The 17087-nt window shown below is 41.5% G+C and overlaps 1 protein-coding gene across 1 annotated transcript; it reads right to left on the reverse strand.

Annotated features, from left to right (window-relative positions):
- LOC8069975 (endoglucanase 5) lies at window positions 39-4603 on the reverse strand. Its single transcript, XM_002453261.2, has 2 exons — window positions 3039-4603; window positions 39-978 (listed from the first exon to the last, which is right to left on the reverse strand). The coding sequence occupies exons 1-2, from the start codon at window positions 3933-3935 to the stop codon at window positions 268-270; spliced, it is 1608 nt and encodes a 535-aa protein (XP_002453306.1). The 5' UTR covers window positions 3936-4603; the 3' UTR covers window positions 39-267.

The raw sequence follows: 17087 nt of genomic DNA on the forward strand, positions 1-17087 counted from the left end.
AACAAATATAGACCGAGTTCATTTTTGAAATTGATATATGGTCCACTTGAAAATTATATTCCTTCTTTTCGATTCCTTTGTTATGTGCAAAAACATGAAACAATTACGGTAGTCTCTAGTAGGAATTAACAAAAAGAATCATCATGTATACACACACATCCATCCTAAAATCAATATCACATCTCCCTGTACTCTTTTTAAATGAAATGAAATGTTTATTTCCCACCATTTGTCATTGAAATCTTTCAAGGAAAACGACGTCTTCTATCAAAGATCCTCCGCCGGCGCCGGCGCCGGGCGCGGCGACTGCCCCTCCAGCTGCATGAGCTTGGAGAAGACCCCGACCATGGGCGCCGTGTTGTACGTGCAGGCCTCGGTCTGCATGTACGCGCCGCGCTGGTCGTTGAAGACGTCCTCGCCGTTGGGCCCGCCGACGACGGCGCCGACGAGGTCGTTTGGGTTCTCCCGCCGCGCGCTGTACCACGAGTCGAACCCCTGCAGGCAGCCGATGAAGTCCCGGTCGTGACTGTACGACGCGCTCGACGCCGCGCGGTGGTGCACCTGCCGCGGGTACGCCGCGCCGTACCCGACCAGGTAGCTGGTGCGCATCGGGTTCGTGCCCAGGATGTAGTCGGCCTGGGACTTGGCGAACGCCAGCACCTCGCCGGCGTCGCCGGCGGCGGCGGGCTCGCCGTCGTCGTCGCCAGAGCCGCCGCAGCGGAGGGGCTGGTCGAGGGAGGAGAGGACGTCGGAGTAGACGGTGAGGAGGAAGGCCGCGCCGGAGGCGTACTGGAGGTTGTTCCAGGGGCGGATGAAGAGCAGCCCCGCCGGGGTGCGGCCGGCGTTGTGCTTCGCGCCGCCGGGGTTCCGGTTCATGCACGAGCACACGTAGTACTCCGCCTTGGACCGCAGCTGCTCCACCACCGCCACCTCCTCCGCGCTCAGCCGCAGCCGCTGCTCCTTCGCCTCCACCAGCAGCTGTAAGATTCACAGGCAAGCACAGCAAAATCAGCAGCTGTTGAAACTTGAAAAAAAAAACGCTGTTTCTTTCCAGGAACAGAACAGCATGTCTCTGAAACTTCGACTTTATTATTTTGATTTATTAAGAGATATTAGCACAGTGTTTGTTCTAGTGTATTTTCATATTCTTATTAAAGCCAAAAAAACAAAAAACAAAAAACCTGCACTATGCTTCAAGCAACTGTCATTATTCTGACTGAAACACGTCAAATCAGATTGTTATACTCCATTATTATCAGCTCCTGTTAGTCAAACATTTGGCCAAACACTATACTACTGTTGACTTCAGGAGTGAGACTTGAAGCTATTCAATGCAGAATTGCCTGTTGAGCAGCCATGTAGGATTAGGATGTACTATATGACACATCCCCCTGTCTTGTTACGGTCCAAATTTCAGTGTCATCCAAAACTAGCTGTGTAGGCTTCGTATACAATAAGTTAACCGAAAGGTAAAACTAGTACTTGAAAATTTAGGATCCTAGCCACATGATCCTTCTTTCAGGGTTCCGTTTGTCAGGTCTCTGGTTGTGATCCAACAACTTCCAACCTTTTTCCAAACATGTAACTACTGTTAGTTGAATGACCCATGTGTTGATGGATGTTCCATTGTTCTACCTTAAAATTGGCTCTAGTGCTGCCTTCATGGTCAAGATCTGTCTCATGCTCCTGATCTCTTTATCTCTCTGTCAGATCATTTATTTATGTGTTAAGCTTTCACTAACAGATTTCAAAATGACACTGACTCTTCTGTCCAGGTGCATCAACAGTAAGATGGCTAGAATCTTCAGAGTTGGTTGATTTGCTTGCTTCACAACATCACAGTCCAAGCATGATGAGATAGAGGACAGACAGGCAGGCTTGTGGATGCATAAAGAAATGTTTGCATTGGTAAGAGACGTCTGTCTTGTATTCTAAGCATTGGAAGGAGCTGTGGTCAAAGTGTGGTGTCAGGATTAGGAATGCAGTCCATTTCTACAAGACCCCCAATAATAATGTCATCAGTCCACTATCCCTCAGAAAAATGTCATCAGTCTACTCTACTCTACTACACCTTATAAATAAATTCCCAAGGTTAGGAAAAGAGTCTGTTTCTTTTGTTGGAGAATAATGCATGCTACCAAGAACACATGAGAGAAAAATGACAGAAATGGTTGGCAGAGGACAAGGGAACAGGTAGAGGGAAGATATGATCTGCTTGCTCATCATAAACAATTGATGAGGGCTCCTGTGCTGTGATCCACATGGTTATGAACAGTGATTCTCTGCTTAATGAGCTAGATTATTTTGTCCATGTGTATATATATTATATAGGCTGTTGATGCTATATGGTTTCTGTTTCTCCCAAAGGAAATGTGGATGTGCCAAATCAGCACACGTATCTTTCCTCGCAAATTACTAAAATCCGCATATATACTACTACACAATATGCATTCCTCCACAAGATGAAGTTGTTGTTTGATGTGGAGATGTTGTGCACCCACCAAATTCAAACACAAGCAAAAGCAATGGGTGAGCAGAGCTATATGCCTATGCTTGTAAGATAGCCTAAGCAAAAGGGAAGGTTGCACCAAACAGGCTTGCCCTTGATGCTATCTTGGAACATGGAACTGCTGCTACTCACTTTGCATTGCAGGCTTCCAGTTAAAACATCTTTCCCCATCAAGCGTGGGCCATCCAAAAGAGAATGTTAACCACCTACTACACTTGGTTAGTTCACACGTTGTGCTGCCTTGTGCAATGCATGCATGCCAAACATTTTTTTTTCTCCCCCAAAAAAAAAGAACAAAAAAGAATCTGTTTTTTGAAGCAAACATTTCACTCTCCCCAATCAACGGTGGTAAATTTTGTTAGGCTTCAACCACAACACAACAAGAGGACAGCATGACGACGCCTTCATCAGATAATAAAAAGGATTAAATTGTGCATTATTAATTCCATATATATATATATATATATATATATATATATATATATATTGTGTTTTTCACACATTTTTGTACACAAATGTCTGAACGTACCTGGGATGCGAGAACCTGGAGGCCGGCGTACTTGATGTCCCAGCTGAACTCGGAGACGGCCCAGCCGGTGCCGCCGAACGCCTCGGCGTTGTCGAGCGCGTAGCGGAGGTAGTCACGGCGGCCGGTGACGCGGTGCAGCCAGAGCGCCGCCCACAGCAGCTCGTCCTGGTAGCCGCTGGAGGACGGGTAGTAGCTCTTGACCACGTCGACGCTGTCGTCGTAGCGTCCCCGGTAGGTGTCGGCGAAGTCGAACAGCTGCTGCGCGTGGTGGAGCAGCAGGTGCGCGTAGTGCGCGTCGCCGGCGGCGCGGAACACGGCGGACGCGGCGGCCATGGCGGCGGCGGTCTCGGCGGCGACCTCGGAGCCCGGGTGTTCCGCGTCCACCTTGTACGCCCGCCGCGACGTGGTCATGTCCTCGGGCCGCTGCCAGCAGTAGTGGTCGGAGTCGCCGTCGCCCACCTGCGCCCACAGCTCGGTGGGCGCCGTGTGCGCCTTGACGAAGTAGTCGGTGCCCCACTTGATGGCCTGCAGCGCGTGCGCCAGCTCCCCGGCGTCCGCCACGCCGCCGCCGTACTCGAGCATGCCCCAGGAGAGGAGCGTCACCGTGAACGCCATGGGCAGGCCGAACTTCACGTGGTCGCCGGCGTCGTAGTAGCCGCCCACCAGGTCCACGCCTTGCTCCAGCCCGTCGGTGAGCCCCGAGTGGCCACGCCACCGCACCCGCTGGTTGTACGGTAGACGCCCCGACCGCTGCGCCTCGAAGTAGAGCAGGCTCTTGTGCAGCGCGTCGCCGTAGTCGTGAGCGGCGGACGCGGCGGACACCGCGGCGGCGAGCGAGATGGCGGCCACCGCCGCCACCGCCACCGCCACCACAAAGCGGACGGAGACGTCGCTCATTGCACGAGAAGCACGCCGGCGACGAACGACAGACCAACCAGCCGGGCGATCAATCAATCATGCGTGTCCGAATCGATCAAATGGAAACCACCGTGAAACTCCGAGCAGACTCTCGCCGCGACGACGTACGCCGGGGCGGCGGCCTGTTTCCAAGAACAGCCGGCGCGCGGCGGCGGCGGCCTGGACTAGCTTCGTTCTCCGATGTCCGACGATCGAGATCCTCCCGGCCGGTCGTCGCGGCGAAATGGAAATGGAATTGGAATTGGAAACGCCTCTCTAACAGCAGTGAGTGAGTGCTGAGTAATGGCTGCCTAATAATAATGGTACGCTGCCAGATTTAGCATGCCTTGTTTTCTTGGCGGCGGCGGCGGCGGCGGCGGTGGAATGGAGAAGACGAAGCGAGCACGGCACAGCGGGAACGAAGCGCTCTCCTGCAGCCTCCAGCCCAGGGATGGAGATGGATGCGGCGGCAGGGGGCGACGAATTTATACACACATGGCTGTGGCGGAGGGGGCCTTCTGGGACGAAGAGACAGGCGGTCGGCGGCGGGAGTAGGAAGGCAACGCGGGCGTGCCACGTGTGCGTGCGAGCCTGCATGGAAGAAGAGGAGGAGGAGCCTGCAGGGGACGCACCGGCGGCGGGTTGGTGGGTGATTGGTGAAAGGGCAGCAGTGCAGGTCGGGGAGGCTTTGGCTTGGCATGGCGGTGTCTTCACAAGAGGATGACAGGGACGCCACCTCCAGTGCTGCTATACTGCTTGTGTAGTACCCACACGACAGAGACCCCGTCTGGTGGGCCCATGACTAGCTTCCATGCTCTTTTTAGTTCTTTCGCTAGTGCTAGCCCGGTGGAGAGTATACTAATACTAGTAAAACCAAACATAACTCATAGAGCACGGTCAATAATATAGCTAAGTGTTTGGCTATAAGTTAAATTATAGGAGTTAAGTTGTACAACAGGTGTCTTCTCACAATATTTGTTACTTGAGTCTACTAATGTATATGCTTCTGTGTATAGCTTATTGCTTACATGAGAGTCTACTAAGCTCCCATCTCTTCTCCACATCAATATTAGCTTAGATATAAACTTGTTATTGTACTTGCTCTTATACTTGGAGGACTGTAGGTACAAAAGGATGGAGGAGAAATTAAAGTGATGTATGGGCGAAAAAATTGATGGTAAGGAAAATTCTCATTTTAATAGAAAGTATAGATATGATATGGAGTAGATAGATGTATACTTCCTCCTCTGATTTCATAGCCCTTGTCATCTTGGATATGGAGGTACTAAGATATCATGTACTACCTCCATTCTAAATTATAAGAGATTTTAGTTTCTAGATACATGGTTTTTTCTATACACTTAGATATATATTATGTCTATCTAAATATATAATAAAAACAATGAATCTCTATAGAAGTCAAAATGTCTTATAGTTTGAGATTAAGGAGTACTATAGATAACTACTCTTACAAAGCACTTTGATATCATTCTATATCTATTGATTTCTGTTTGTATTAATAATAGTAGAAAATCATAGCCAAAAGCTGGATTTTTTTTTTTTGAGATTTCCATTATTCCAACTTCCAAGCGACAAGAATTATAGAACAGGTGGAGAGAGAGTAGCTGATTGGTGAAGCTCTTTCTTTGCTATTGTTTGAAAATAGAAGCCGTGGCAAACACTATGATATATGTGGGTTCAGTTAATAACCAAGAGAAGGTAGGTCGAAACAATGGTTGCATTGCTTCGCTATATGTATCCAATAAAGAAAATTTCTTCGATGTTATCAAAATCTATAACTATTTTTTATTCGCTATAAAAACTATAGGTTCTTCTTCTAATGTAATTAGTTTAAATTTTGTCTTTCCCTTGTGTACCATTGCTGGTTAATTATCTGTTAGTTGGTGCTAGAGAAAGACAATTATACTCCTTTAGTTTTTCAGTGTTGTGGTAAAAGTAGTCCAAACCCAACCTAGTGTACGTTCATCTTCCAAAGATCATTCATGCATTTTGACAAAATGTGGTTTTATACATATTCCAGGATTTTGACAGAAATATAACTCTTCCATTAAATTTGTATGAAAAAATGAACCTCCCACGAAAATGAGATTCCTCTTAAATAATGCACGATTGGTGGTGGTGGGTATTCGCCACGGGTAAAATAGTCATAACTTGTGCTATCAAATTATTATGATTTAGCGGTGTAATTAGCTTCTAACTTTACCAAATATTATCAGTGATACCATAGAAGGGAAGAAAAAATGGCAATGAAGGAGCACTATATATATTCTTCGATGCATGGCATCATGTCAAATAATAAAAGTATATTTATAGTTTTTAATGGCATTGAAGAAATTTTCTTATACAGTGTGTATCTATCCATCCATGATCTTATACAGACAATATATGAACCGTTAATTAATAGCGATTTTGTTTCAACGCCCTGGTGTCCAATTAACGGATTGCCTCAATCGTTCCAGTGTGGTCTTTTTCATGGAAAGAACGAAGAAAAGAGGGTAGAAGAATTGGTTTGGCCTTGGTTTTCTATGATCAGGTCGCATGTCACGGAAGGCAAAAAAGGTTTTCTGAACATGTAAGTAAACAGGAATTAAATTCCCTCAACCACAAAAGTCACACACAAACAACACATGCACATCGACCTATCACAGAGTCAATCGAAATACAGACGAGAATAAGAAAGAAACTGAATTTTAGTCACTCTCGTTTAATAGCTTGAAAAACCAGAAAACATTAAGCTGAAAAGTCTCGTGATGCATGATGTGTGCCTAGGTAGCATATTAAAAAGAGTATATATTGCTCTTTTAAGGCCCTGTTTAGATTGGAGATGAAAATTTTTTGGCTGTCACATCGGATGTGTCGGAAGGATGTCGGGAGGAGTTTTTAGAAACTAATAAAAAAACAAATTACATGGAAACTGTAAGACAAATCTATTAAGCATAATTAATCTATCATTAGCACATGTATGTTACTGTAGCACTTAAGGCTAATCATAGAGTAACTAGGTTTAGAAGATTCGTCTCGTGATTTTTAACCAAACTGTGTAATTAGTTTATTTTTTTATGTATATTTAATGTTCCATGCATGTGTCTAAAGGTTCGATGGGATGGATGAAAAAATTTTAAGTGGGGAACTAAACAGAGCCTAAAAAAAGTACTTAAATGACTAATAATGTGATTGTGTGTGTTGTAGGTGTGGTGGCTACCTCGTGAAGCGTGTATGTGTCGCAGGTGAGGAGAAGGGGCCCCTAGTGTTGGCAATGGGTAAATCCCCATCGGGTATGAACTCCCCAGACCCATCCCCGTGACAATAATATGACACCACGGGTATCCCCATATACAGTGATGGGTGGGGGAATTTCCCCAGACCCATACCCGGGTGGGTAAATTAGACCCAGCGGGTCACCCATACCCGCCAAACATCAACAATTCACAAGCACCAGTCACGTAGTAGCAATTCACAAGCATCGTCGCATAGCCATTCACAAGCATCGTCACATAGCCACCTTACCATATACCTAGCAAATAGCAACATAATAATTTCTGCTGCAACCACTAGTCACAACATCATAATAGTTCATTGTCCATACAAATCATGTAGTAGAGAGTAGTACTTTGCTAGCACTACATAGGGTTTCAATGTATGGGCTGCCGGTGGACTGGTGGCTGGTGGGCTTCTTTAGTTTTAGGCTGGGTATTTTTCACCCATGGGTAAATGGGTATGGGGACTATTAGAACGTCCCCATACCCGCGTACCCAATGGGTGAAGGGTTTGCTCCGTTTGTGTACCCATGGGTACTGGTTTCACTCCATATTGATACCCTAATAGAGTAAATACCCATCGGATCGCGGGTCGTGGGCCCCTATTGACATCTTTAGGGGCCCCTGACGAGAGAGTTCGTTGCGACGTTGCTGTCAGGTGTGAGTGAGTACTCCTTCCTTCCTACCACGACTCCGGACGTTCCTGTCAGCTGCTGTGACGAACAAGCTTGTTTTTTTTTTTGGCACAACTTGTGACAAGTATCGGATGCTTCAGATGGAATCCAAAACGGAACCTCCGACCCATGCATCCATCCTGCTTCAGCGCAGCCTTCAGGAAGGAGGGGGAAAAAATGCTTGCTTTTTGACGCATAAAGAGAAGTACGTCCACGTTTACAACAAGCTTTGCTTGGTTAGTTAAAGTTTGCGACAGCGTGTTAGGCGAAACTGGACCTTCACATCGATATCTCTCTAGGCACGGCACACTTGCAATAGTAACACATACTGTATTATCGGGGCCGCAGCCATATATATTGGATTAAGGAACTAAATTATTCGCTGACCATAATTTAGCATATTGTCCTTTTCTTTGTCTTATAGGATTGGATCCATAAACATGCATCTGAACGGGTACTCGTAGAGAAATGTTGAGAATACATGCATTTCTTCTAGTTATGCCATTCTTTAGTGGACAGTTTCCTAGATCTCCATTGATTGTGACCTTTGACTCGAGGTGGTTAGAATGCCCGCCTCCGTTAATGAAAAATGTCCGCCTGAAAAAAAATATCTATAGTAGTGTTATTTTGTCTAAAAAAATTGCTTCGTCATATATTATAGAATGAGAGAGTATCTTCAAATAAGTTTACTATGCCATAATTAATCTAGTAATGCATATTATGCAACATAAATATCAATATATTTTTGTTATATGAATATTTTTAGCGGTTGTCAAACAAGAAAAAAAGAGAAACCTATGGACAGTCTCGCTGAGTCCATCTACGGGCCGCTGCCGTCGTCGCTCACTTGATCCTGCCACCGCCACTGGATCTAGCCGTAGGGGCCGCGCAGCTGCCGGATCTAGCCATAGGGGCTGTGCCGGCGCCGCTACTATTTTTTTGTAAAGTTGTACTCCCTCTGTCCATAAAAGAATCAATTTCTAAAATTCGTGTCAATCAAACTTTTTTAAGTTACTGGCTAACTTTATAGAAAAAAGTAACAACATTTATGACATAAAATGCACATTATATGAAAATATATTCTACGATGAATCTAATGATTGATACCATAAAACTTAGTAGTTTTTCTAAAATTTGATCCAAGTTTAAAAAGTTTGAGTTAGGACAACTCTAGAAATTAATTCTTTCGTGGACGGAGAGAGTATGTAGTTATTTTAGGGCCTTGTTTAGATGCAAAAACTTTTTGGATTTTGACACTGTAGCACTTTCGTTTTTATTTGACAAACATTGTTTAATCATGGAGTAACTAGGCTTAAAAGATTAATCTCATGATTTACAGATAAACTGTGCAATTAGTTATCTTTTTTATCTACATTTAATGTTTCATGCATTTGCCGTAAGATTCGATGTGACGGGAAATCTTGTAAAGTTTTGAGTTTTTGGGTGCATGGCCTAGGTCGAAGTGGAAAAGACAAAAGCTTTATCGATCACCCGTTCGTTAAACAGTTATTGAACAATTAAGACATCGGTCGCACAGTCCGACTACCTCAACACGGCAATCGAGGACTGCATCCCATATATACCATCCCCAATGAGTTGGAGGGGCATGAAAGAAGGAAGCAAGTAAGACGCTGCACCAACACCCCATTTTTTAACAAACAAGCGAGGTTGTTAGCTAGGTTTGTTTCAGGATTCAGACTTTACACACGCAAGCAGCTGCAACATCATATCAGATTCCATAAAAGAAACATAATCATCCTCCAAAAACTCTCACATCCTGCCGTTAGGAAACAATAATACTACTATTATACTACTATATATACTACTACTACCTGATGATACCTCACCCAAACAAAGATTGCGTTGTATAGAAAATAAAAAGAACATATATATAGGACGCACATCATCAGAAGGCAGAAGCGTCGTCGGTGCGTGCATATACAACGCGTCATCCATCCGTCATCACATTTGCAGCAGGCAGGTAGAAGAAAAAGGTCAAAAGGGACACTGAAAGATTTGGCGATGGATGGATGGATGGATGGATGGAAGGAATAGGAATACCTAGACACGCGTGCATATATGAAAATTAATATATATAATGCAGTGCGAGCGTGTCAACATTACAAGATTATTACTGTGAGTTGAAGCAACGTAGTATTACGTAACTACGCATATATGTCCGCGTCTTCAACGCCGAACCTTTGTTGACGGCGATACGATGGCAGCCTGCGAACGGCCTATCATGCATCTATCACCGCGTCGCCTCAGCAGTCAAGGTCGTCAGTTTGTTATCACCTACTCCGACTCCGATCCTGCTAGCTCTTCGAATTCCTCTGCCGACCGCCGGCCTACTAGCTAGCTTTTCTCATGCGTGCACAATGCAAGCTGAATTCTCGAGGCCTGCTGCAAAGTCTGCGATAAACTGATGACTGAATTCCAAAGGTAGATTGATGATTTCCAGAAGAGAAAAATGGGATGATTCCAAGCTAGCTAGATAATTAAGGTGGTATAGACAGACAGCAGCAGATCGATGATGCATTGCTGCATGCTAGTAGGCTGCTAGCTAGCTATAGGTGCATGCATGGCCGGCATTGCAAATTGCATGGAGCCAAATTACAAGCCAAGCAAGTAAAAGATGATGTAAACTGTAGCTAGCTAGCAGGACTTTCTCAGATGATGAAGGCCAGCAGGTTGAATTGGAAGGCATATTCAAACCCAAAAGTTTGGGTTGTTATGTAGAAAAAGGATAACACCCATGTTGAATACTGAATAGGGGGGTGGGGGCATCTTTTCGTCTAACTGATGAGGGTATATGTACGTACAAAAAGATTGCGGCTCACTGGTTGCATATAATAGTTACATATATTTTATGCATGGCAATGGCCTGGTAATGGGTCAAAACTCACTCCATTTCCAATAATCCACTCCACAGCAATACACTCGATCCACCTCCCCAAATCCAACATTAATCCAAACCACTCCTACTAGCATCCAATCCACAGGCAGTTCACCCAACACACGAGCATCCACGAAAATTCTGAAATATGTAAGTACGAATACACATCACTCATCTCAACTACTTAAAAACACAAAAATTAGAGAAAAAAATTAAAAGATTAGAATAATACGACAAGCGATATAGTCACAAACATGTACTCTCTCCATTCCAAAGTATATTCTAACCCGTATGAGAGCACAGAGGTTGATAGAGTAATTGTAACTCCAATTTGCTAGGAAACCCAACTCAACCTACTTGATGTCTAAAGCTATTTTCGCCCATCCAAAATGATCCTAATCTGAAAATTCCATTTCTCATGCTCAAAAAATTCCATTTCTACCCGACTCACGCTTTAACACACCATATATACCTGAGTCTGATACTTTGACTTTGCTTGTAAACAAGAAAGAAAGAGAGAGAGGAAAGGTCGACGCACGCACCTACTAGCTCCGCCAGAAAAGGCCGAACTTTTGATAATTAATTAACTAAACCACGGAATCACTTAATAGCAGCATCAGTGTGGACCGTGGACGATAAAAGGAGACCAATGCAACTAACAGCGACCATGCATGAATGAATAGGACCCCCTGTGCATATGCATATCATACTCTCACTCGTTTTCAGTTTTCTGAATAAGTATTTCTCTGTCTTGCGCGTTGTTTGGTGGATTCGTTTAAAAATATATACATAATCTAACTTTTGTTTAGTGTTTAAAATGACTTTTGTCATGAATGGCTGCTTTTTTCCCCTCTTTTTGCGCGGGAGGGGTAGTTCGGTGAGCAAGGGGTTGATGATTGAGCTGAGCATTATTGTTGGATGACTTGGATGGACAGGGATGGACGGACACCGTTTTTGTCAGCAACGCATCACTAACCACTGTATAGCTATATGTGCCGGGCAAGATGTCAATTATCGGGCCAAGCCTAATGGCATTTTCATCTTCACTTCGCCGAGTTGGCATCCTCTCGTCGATCGGATGCTATTTTATTTCATCATCAAATAGGCCTACAAACTTCATTCTCTTTTGTTAGGCGTATGATGATTTCACGGTTTTGAGTTTTGACGATATACAGGTTGTTTTAACTGAAGTACGGGTCGTGAGTTTCAGTCACCCAAGGAATACAAAGGGCTTCATTAAAAAAAAATACAAAGGGCATGAAAGCACTTTAGAAAGTAAAAGAAATGCAAGTGATTATTTTTTCCTCTTTATTAATCGATGAAGGGTGCACACACCTCTGGCTGCGTGGTTGACCTCTCTTCAGCTGCTTTTATTAGTTGTTCCATGGGGCTCGTACATACCTAGTCGGCTATATGACATGGACGATGGTTAATTGCTGGAATTATATTAAGTAATTAGAGCAAAATCCCCGCCGATCCCTGAACTTGGCCGGTGGTATCATCTAGGTCCCTAAACTTCTAAAGTGATATCTGTAAGTCCGTAAACTTGGCAGACTGTGTCATCTAGATCCCTAAACTTTCAAAGTAATCACCACATGTCCCTAAACTTGACCGGTGGTGTCATTCCAGACCATGAAGTTTCAAGGTGATCACTACAAGTCCCTAAACTTGGCAAGCAATATCATCGTTGTCCAAATATGGTCTAACCTACTCTATAAGTTGTCATGAATCCAACATGTGTCAATTAATCAAGCATTATTTATCTAATATTTATCATGAAAACACAAATTATATAAAATATTTTACATCAACAAAAAATAAATTAAAGTGTTAAAATAATTTACACCAACAAATATATTAGATTTAAACTAAAGTATAAAAATAGTAAAATTAATTAAATATTTATGTATCATTGATAGTATTATAAAATAATATTAAGATTCTATATATAGTATTAAAAGTTTTCTCTATTAAAAGTTACTTCTAATTTTAGTATTTATTTTGTTGATGTAAATTATTTTATATAATTTATATTTTTATGATAAATATGAGATAAATAGTGATTGATTAATTGACACATGTTGGATTCACATTAGCTTATAGAGTAGGTTAGACTATGTTTGGATAGGGATGATACCGCTTGATAAATTTAGAGATCGGTGGTGATCATTTTAAAAGTTTACGGACTAGAATGACATCACCGACCAAGTTTATGGACCAGTGTTGATTACCTTAAAAGTTCAGGTATCTAGATGACATGGTCTGCCAAATCTACAGACTTACAAATATCACTTTATAAGTTTAGGGACCTAGATGACACCGTCAACTAAGTTCAAGGACCGGTGATGGATTTTACTCAAGTAATTATAAGGTTTATATGTAGACTATTGATTGATATGACAGGAGGTTGACCGCAATTTCATAAGTATGGACGGAAGAATCGTTAGAGCACCGTACCCTCAACGATAGAGTCAACTTAATAGTTCATATAAACATAAAAAAATAAGTAACATAACATATGCTAGTATATTTGAAAATATGTAAGTATAGTCACATGAATCGTTAAAAAAATGTGTGAGTTTAACTTGTCATGAAAAGCTAGCTTATCATTTCATCTCCTTCTTATTGAATAAAATATTTTATGAGCTATTTCTTCTAATATTGTTGAAGTTGCCATTGCCTCTTTAATATTAAATAAATAAGGGAGCTCGATGTTGGACTACCCACTGCCACACGTTCGGGCATTAGCACCGGTCGGGAAGGGCCTGTTGTCCCGGTTCCCGAGCCGGTGCTACCCTTCCGGGACTAAAGGCCCACCCTTTAGTCCCGGTTCCGTTAACCGGGGCTAAAGCCCCCCCTTTAACACCGGTTGGTAACACCAACCGGTGTTAAAGGGTCCTGCCAGGGCTGCCACGTTGCAGGACCCTTTAACACCGGTTGGTATTATCAACCGGTGTTAAAGGGTTTCTTTTTCTTTTTTTTGGTTCACTTCTTCGGTTCTGTTTATTGTTTATATATAATATATAATAATAGTTTTTTCAATACATGTTTTGCTGATACAATAATATATTTATATTACACGCATATTAAGCATATATAAATGAAAATTATAGGCTAAGCTTAATAGTTAAGCTTTGCCTATAATAAAATGAATAGACCACATCAAAAATTAAATATATATGTAAAAAGCTTTATATATATATAGTTTTATATGTACAAAATTCGTAACACATATATACATAGAGTTTGTTCTCCCAATGTCTACAAACGATACAAATGATCATCGTTGTTTGGTATAAGAGTTTCGTTGCCGTTGAAGTGAAACTCGCCGTTTGGATTGATCACTTGGTCGCGGAGAAATCCTGCTATCGTCTCTTGGATAGCTTTGATTCGGTCTTGTTGTAGGACCTTTTCCCTCAGCCATTCCGTCTTTAATTTGAAATAAATAAAAAAGGTATTAGTTATCTAAGTTATTCAATATAATTCATGAGATAATGAAAAGAGACCTGTAACGTACTCTGAGCGTCTCTGTGGGTGTTTGATTGACTTGTGCCATCATGAATTTGCACACGTAATATGCACATAGATTGTTCCCCCCTTCTTGTCTTAAACACCACTGTACGATGTATATATATATAAAAATATTCATGACCACGACAATAAGAAGGCTAAAAGTTAGCGAAAGTTTGTTAGCTAGTAGAACTTACTTGTGGATGTATTATGTTAAGCGGCGCTTTACATCCACTGAGATGTTCACGGTCAATGAATCTTTCCCAAACCCTATACACAGCCATTGTGGATCGTGAACTAATAATTACAGAGTCATATTATGATATTTTTGTAGCTGAGATCGACATTACGTACCTTTGAATAACGTTTACCATTTGTTGATAATTTTCTTGTGGTTTTCTCATTGAGTCAAAGATTATCAATCGGTTCTTGGGAATTTCAATGACCATGAGTATCCAGTGAAAGCTGTTTACACACATATATAGGGTCAGTCCTATAATGTAAAATAAAATATGCATGCACTTAATAACTATATAACTCACTCGAAGTTGAAGGGGAAGAGTATTTTTTGTTTTTCTTTTTGGTTTACAAAGAACCTCATAAGATTGGTGCAGATTTCTGTCTCATAATCTGCTGTCCACAGTGATTAACATATTTATTTGCATGCTCACCAAGTGGTCTGCCTGTAGCTATCTCAAACTCAGAGATTACATAGCGGCCCTCCAACGGCTTCTTTGGCCCTCGTGGAGGTACGCTTCTCCCCGTAGAGGTCGATCCAGAAGGCTACACGTACATATAGAAACAAAAATACTAAATTAATAACCAAGTAATAAGTCTAAAACCTAATGTAAGAGATGCATTATTTATATATGTTTACATTTACATACCTCGCCAGTATTTTCTTCTTGTTGCACGACAAGTTGTTGCTCAGGGGCATTGCCCTCTTGTTGCTCAGTAGGATTGCCTTGCATGATGTCGTGGTAATCAACGAAGTACTGACTACCGTCGTCGATTATATTTTGAATGGCAGCTTCCATATAATCAGGATCATCATGAGGACGGTCAGCCATTTCTATGTCTGCAACCATACATATATATATTCTATATAAGATAAGAAATACACTAATACTACTACAAATGAAAGTGTTGGAGTGCTTTAAAAATAATACTAGGATCTTTTAAGCCAAGTAATACATTAGAATAAAAAACAATACTAGAATAATACATACATACAAAAAATATTACATATATATGTGTGTGTGTATGTACAAAAAATAATATACATACATACAAAAAATAATACATATATAAAAAAATAGAACATACATACATACTATATACTAAAAATACTACAAGAATATATATTACAAGAATACTACAAAAATAATGAAAGTGTTGGAGTGCTCTAAAAAATAATACTAGAATCTTAAGCCTAGTAATACACTAGAATAATATACTAAAAGAATAATACTAGAATAATAGTACAAACAATAATATATACAAAACACTACAAAATAAAATATAATACAAGAATAATACAAGAATAATAGTACAAACAATAATATATACAACACACTAGAAATAAAATATGATACAAGAATAATACAAGAATAATATACTTCAAATATATACTAAAAATACTACAAGAATATATATTACAAGAATACTACAAAAATAATAAAAGTGTTGGAGTGCTCTAAAAAATAATACTAGAATCTTAAGCCTAGTAATACACTAGAATAATACAAGAATAAAACAAGAATAAAATAATAATATAAGAATAATACAAGAATAATATACTACAAATATATACTAGCATAATATAATTTACTACAAAATAATACAAGAATAATATTAATATATTACAAATATATACTAGCATAATACAAGAATACAAGAATAATATTAATATATTACAAATATATACTAGCATAATATAATTTATAACAGGTCAACACTACACTTATACTAATGTACTAAAAACTATTACTAGAATAAAATACTAACATCATGCATTATTTTTTAGTGTGTATATATATATACTTAATATATATACTAGCTAGCATTCATTAATTATTATTTTTGTGTACAAATATATAGAAATCACTAAAATTGCAAAGTGATTGACATATAATTCATAACATTTATTTATTTTATATATATACTGCAGTGGAGTATTTATTATATATATATATATGTATATATATGGTTTTGGATTATACATTGCAGTGGACGCGCGCGGGGCCGGGCGTGGAGATCGAGACGTAGATGGCGGCGCTGGTGGAGATGGTGGTCGCGGCGGCGGCGCTGGTGGCCGGAGCTGACCGCGGCGGCGCTGGAGACGGCGGCGCTGGAGATCGGCGAGGTCGCGCGCGGGCATATGAACGGGCGGCGGCGCTGGATGCGATGAACTCGACGAAGACGAAGACGAACTGCTCAGATCCAGGACGCCCATGACTTAAATAGAGGCGGACCCTTTAGCACCGGTCCGTGGCTGGAACCGGTGCTAAAGGGCCTTTAACACCGGCTGGTGTTACGCGCCGGTGTTAAAGGGTCACCCTTTAGCACCGGCTCGTGTTACCAGCCGGTGCTAAAGGGACCCTTTAGCACCGGTTCCAGCCACGGACCGGTGCTAAAGGGTCTAGGCGGGCTCGGGCGGGGTCCTGAAATTTTCAGGACCCTTTAGCACCGGTTCCCACTATGGGCCGGTGCTAAAGGCCCATTTTTTTAGTTTAGGGTTTTTCAATTGTTTTATATATACAGTTTATATTATAAATTGTATAGTAAATTAAAT

This window comes from Sorghum bicolor, chromosome 4 (assembly GCF_000003195.3).
Source record: "Sorghum bicolor cultivar BTx623 chromosome 4, Sorghum_bicolor_NCBIv3, whole genome shotgun sequence".
Taxonomy (NCBI): domain Eukaryota; kingdom Viridiplantae; phylum Streptophyta; class Magnoliopsida; order Poales; family Poaceae; genus Sorghum; species Sorghum bicolor.